The sequence below is a fragment of the Triticum dicoccoides genome, chromosome 6B (genome assembly GCF_002162155.2).
Source record: "Triticum dicoccoides isolate Atlit2015 ecotype Zavitan chromosome 6B, WEW_v2.0, whole genome shotgun sequence".
NCBI lineage: Eukaryota > Viridiplantae > Streptophyta > Magnoliopsida > Poales > Poaceae > Triticum > Triticum dicoccoides.
Genome location: NC_041391.1, coordinates 704,974,209 through 704,979,691, shown reverse-complemented (window position 1 = coordinate 704,979,691; position 5,483 = coordinate 704,974,209). Strand labels below are relative to the sequence as shown.

The following is a 5,483-nucleotide window of genomic DNA, read 5'->3' as shown; positions in this document are numbered from 1 at the left end:
GCCGGCACATATGGGTCGGCGCGTTGGGAGCCCTGCCGACCCATATCTAAACAGGGCGGATGCCGGGCGGGCGGCCGACCCAAACGGATAAAAAATGGACGAAATCGCCGTTCGTTTGGGTCGCCCCATTGAAGTTGCTCTAACGTGTTCGGATTTTGTAACGTTTTCAGAATCATGCGTTCCGAAGGGGCCCTTATTCTACTTCTTGAAAAATAAGTACGAGTATATGCCACTAATATGCTCATCCAGCATCGGATCAGGCAAATTATTTCTATGCTAACAACAAAACCATAGCAATTATTGGAGGATATGAAAAACCTAATTATAGTCGGCCAAATAAGGAACAAAACAAGCACTCGATTCCGATGATGATCTCATCCATTGTTGCAAATTTCTCCAACCAATGGAGCGCCGAGCACCACAACGTCACCACGCCCGAGCTGCGCCGGAGCAACCAATGGATGCACAAACTGCGCCGGAGTTGCCACCAGTCCACCAGGGACGGACCACTGCATGTACCTCACCGCACTTACTGCACGTTATTCAACATAAACACTTGTTCCTGAATATTGACTTTATTCATACTGACGTTATTCAACATAAACACTTATTACTGAATATTGACTTTATTCAAACTGAACATTATTCATACTGAATATTGACTTTATTCAACAAAAGCACTTGCTGCACCACCTTCTCACAAATGAGCACTTGCAACAAGGCACATGGACACGGGTAGTCGTGCTTATTTTGATTATAAATGAGCTGTTCCAACAAATATATATATATATATATATATATATATATATATATATATATATATATATATATATATATATATGTAGCCAATTAGGCTACAACACAAGCTCGGGTTCAGCAGAAAAGCAATGGCGCTGACGACTACCAACGGATTTTGGAGTTCGGGAACTCCTTCCTAGAGGATAGATCATGGCGATGCCATGAATGACTTATTGATTTATGAAGACTTGGACCTTACGAGCTGAACTGAATCACAGCCCGAGAAGCCTTCGAGGATGCCTCTGTGATCTTCTTCTTCAATGAATCCTTCTGCACGCTGGTTTGAGGATAGCTTGAAGGACGAGCGTCAGCATGGGGAAACTTGTCAGTGCAAAGTGTGCACATCTTCCTGTCGTGCAGAGACACCTTCTTGATGTTCACCGCAGCTTGCATGACACGACTGACGTATCCCATGAAATTGTCATCGGACTGGAAACCGTAGATAGTTAGAGTCGCCAGATTCTTGTGCTTAAAATTTGGATTAGATGGTTCCCACTTCACATCTGTTTTCGTTGAGTAACTATTTTGTGACTCCTGTCGGCACTTATGATCCCATACTGTGATGGAAAGGTCCTCTACAGACGGTGCAGCTTCAAGAAGGAACATTGTCCAAGAGATATCACATTCTTCAGGAAGATTATCCAGATTAATAAACCGTAACTTAGCAAGCACAGGAGCAAGCGCTTTGGGGCATTCTGGTTGAATCCAAATCTGGGAGATAAAATAATAAATTAATAATGAGTGCAAACTGTGCATAAATTGCATCCTCAAGTGATGAATAATTTACTACAATGAGAATGGGATAGAGATTATCGGAGCGAGTACCTTTTCACTTCGAAATTCCAGAGACAGATTACTAACAGAAGGGACAGTAGCAAGCAGCTGGCTTAGCTTGAGGGTCTTCTGAGAAAGACATGCATCACCAAGACTGAGGTTTGAAAGCTGAGGGAGAACACCAAGAACCAATGGATTTTCATCATAGGGCCAATTATTGTAGGCCATCCGTTTGAGCTTTGGTAGGCGATTGAGCTCCACTGTTTTGAATTTTCCATAGGAGATAACAAGCTCGACGAGTCGAGCATGTTCTATATGTAGAACCGAACGGATCCCCGCGTCACACATTAAGAAAGATAGTGACTCCAGCACCTTGCAATAGCTTAGGATGTTGGGTAGGTCTGATTTACCAAATCTCATATTCCGTAAATGCAGCCGTGTGAGACCAGCAAATGCATCTGGACAATCACGAACAAAATTATTGAACTGCTTAGCAAAGAGCACGCGATAGGCATCAGAGCAAAGATGGAGATCCCTTGGCGACAAGATCTCAAACTCGGCTGCATCCAATTTCTGCGTCACCATGGCTGCGCCAACAGATTTGCCGATGGAGAGACAGCAAGAAGGGCTCAGGAAAAATTTGAGCTTCAGCTTGCGAATGGTGATCTGCGGAGACCTCGTACTAAGGATCTTGTCTGTCACATCAGCGACGACACCATTCATTTGAACTAGATCATTAGAGCTGAGATCAATGACGATCTGTGAGAGCATACTGGGCAGCTTCTGCATTTTCCTCGAAAGTATGCAAGTTTTTACTGCATCAAGCGTACCCACCCTCTCCAGAATGTTGAGCAGCAGGTCAGCAGGCAGCTCGCTTAGCCTGTCCCCATTAAAAGCTTGTACTTCAGCAGGCAGCTCGCTTAGGGAGGCCCCGGTACTAGCTTCTCTTTTCGACTGCATTTTGCCAGATGGAAAAACTAGTCATCGATGATGGATCGATAAATTGACTTTCATCAAATGAAAAATTATAATACTCCCTCCAATCCATATTACTTGTCGCTCAAATGGATATTAGTGCTACTAATATCCATTTGAGCGACAAGTAATATGGATCGGAGGGAGTAATAATAACAAAACATAAGCAACGACTTACATCACGTCGGCCGCAGCGACCCCTATTAAGCTCCATGGCGATGCAATAAGCAAAGTAAGTATTGAAACGATGATCTGGAAACAATAGTCAACGCCCAGCCTGAACTTGTTATAGACTCCTCCAATCCTACTAGTAAAAGAACTCTCATCCCACTCCCTACTCCCAAGACAGAGACGGAGGAGGTTTCTGAATCTTCTTCAAGCCGGTACAGAATCCGTAAACCGACGGATTTACTATTATCTCATGAGAGGCAGACATATAAAAACAACTCCTTTTTCTAATACAAATCGAAATTGATCCGTTTCTTCTTCGAATTCCGAAGACAGAACGAAATTGGCACCTTTCTCTTGCTTCTCCCAATCCGATTGTAGAAAGAATTTGACCTTCCTTCATCATCTAGAACGTAGCATCTGGAGCCGAACTGGTTTAGGCGACAAGGCCGGTAGCCGCCGCCGGGAGATGGTTTGGGTGGGGAGGGGAAAGTGTTAGGGCAGAGGATGCCATGTGTGTATCTGTCCTGTGGTGGACCTGTTGAGATTTGGGCTCGGGCTAATCTACACTTGAGCCCATAGGCCCATTTGAACACAGGGTTAGGAAGAGAACTCAGATGCGGCCCACTACCCGCTCAAAAAAAATGCGGCTCACTAAATATAACCTGCCTGGATTTAATAATTTGGTAAAATCTATATCTATACCTTCCCCTAAAAAATAATCTATATCTATATCATACCTCTTGTTGAGGCCGGTTCAAGTGGCCGAGCTCATTGACGCCACATCGGCTATGTGGGATAGGCACCATGTGCAACAAGTGTTCATGCCAATGGATGTGCCAATTATCTTGGGAATACCTTTATGTACCAGGGACACTGAGGACTTTTGGGCTTGGAACTTTGAGAGGAGCGGTGTTTTCTCTTAAGATCCGCTTATAAAATGCTCCTTTCCACAAAACAAGAAAGTAGGCGTGGTTAAAAGGTACCGCCGCATCTTCAAGCACAAATAATGAGGAGAAGTCGTGGAAGATGCTTTGGAAAATTCAAGTGCCTGCCAATATCAGGATGTTTCTGTGGCGATTGTCCAAGCATTCAATCCCAACTGAAGATGTCAGAGCTCACCGACATATGTCAAATTCTAGTTCTTGCGGGTTATGTGGCAGCCAGAATTCATGGAGGCATTCGCTTCTGGAGTGTACGGTAGCCAGGTGCACATGGGCTCTAGTGGATGACAATCTAGCGCAGCACCTTGTGTCCACTACGGAGCCTCAGCCGAAGCATTGGCTATTCTCATTAATTGATGGCCTAACACATACACAGTTCATCAGAGTAGCTATCACGTAATGGGCGATATGGTCGTCTGGGAGAAAAGCTATTCATGAGGGCATTTTTCAAAGTCCACAATCTACAAATGGTTTCATCGATAGATACATATCAAAATTGGAGATCATAAGAGAGACGAAGACGGCACAAACTCCTAACCCAAATGTTGTACCAAGGGGCGAGACAAGGCAGAAGGCACCGCCAGCGGGATTTGCCAAGGTGCATGTAGATGCAGGCGTGTCCACGCCATCAAGAGGAGGCACAGCGGCAGCGGTCGCTCGCGATGATCAGGGGAACTACTTGGGAAGCTCAACACTCGTAATTCATGGTGTCCATGAACCTGCAACACTAGAAGCAGTAGCATGTAAGTAGGCCCTTTCCTTAGCCGAAGACCTACTCTTGCATAGCTTTGTAATTGCATCAGATTCCAAGCAAGTAGTATGAGATATCCTCAAGGGAAATCAAGGGAGATATGGTACCATCATTAAGGAGATTCAGCAGCGATCATCTATGTTTAATTGTAATTTTATTTTTGAGAGTCGTGAGTCAAACAAAGAAGCTCATAGTCCAGCCAAGTTTTCGCATTCATTAGGTCAGGGGCGCCATGTGTGGCTAGGGCAACCCCATGACCCGAGATGTGTTTCACTCACTGTGGCATTTGATCAATAAAACTTGGTTTACCCCCTAAAAAATCTATATTTATACCTCACGCTGCATGTGGAAGTGGGGTCTAGTGGGACTAGCTATTCCATCCCACTTAAATTGCTATAATGGGCTCCCATTGGACAGAAAAAAATTAAGTGGGCTAGCTTCATTAGCCCATTGGGAACCCACTTAATCCATTGCCCTTTCACTCTCGTGGACAGAGGAACAGAGGAAGCACCGCCAGGCAGGCACGCACCCATCGCCGTCGCCGCCACTCGATTCCCGCCGCCGCTGCACCCCCTCCTCTTTCACCATGCATTCATCCCCTCCCAGCCTTCCTTCCCCGCAGCTTCTACCCTGGCCGGACGGAATGGCCAGGACGCCAGTGATACGTGTCCATCGTATCTACTTTTCTAAACTATTTTGCCCTTGTTTTGGACTCTAATTTGCATGATTTGCATGGAACTAACCCGGACTGACGTTGTTTTCAGCAGAATTGCAATGGTGTTATTTTTGTGCAGAAATCAAAGTTCTCAGATTGACCTGAAACACTAGTAGAAAACAGGGCTTTCGTTCGGGCCAGATAAGCCCATTAGTCTGGTTCAGTCACGAACCAGGACCCATGGGGGCATTGGTCCCGGTTCGTGCAGCTAAAGGCATTAATCCCGGTTCAAATGAGCCCTTTAGTCCCGGTTTGAGACACGAACTAGGACTAAAGGGTGTGATGCCCTTTAGTCCCTGTTCGTGTCTCAACCCGGGACTAAAGGTCCCATTTTCAAACTCCCCCCCCCCCGATGGAT

General features: G+C 45.4%; 1 protein-coding gene across 1 annotated transcript; it reads right to left on the bottom strand.

The window, feature by feature from the left end:
- Positions 1-831: 831 nt before the first annotated feature.
- On the bottom strand, positions 832-3,234 carry LOC119324769. Its single transcript, XM_037598543.1, has 3 exons — positions 2,726-3,234; positions 1,624-2,526; positions 832-1,509 (listed from the first exon to the last, which is right to left on the bottom strand). The coding sequence occupies exons 1-3, from the start codon at positions 2,759-2,761 to the stop codon at positions 994-996; spliced, it is 1,455 nt and encodes a 484-aa protein (XP_037454440.1). The 5' UTR covers positions 2,762-3,234; the 3' UTR covers positions 832-993.
- Between the last annotated feature and the right edge of the window lie 2,249 nt (positions 3,235-5,483).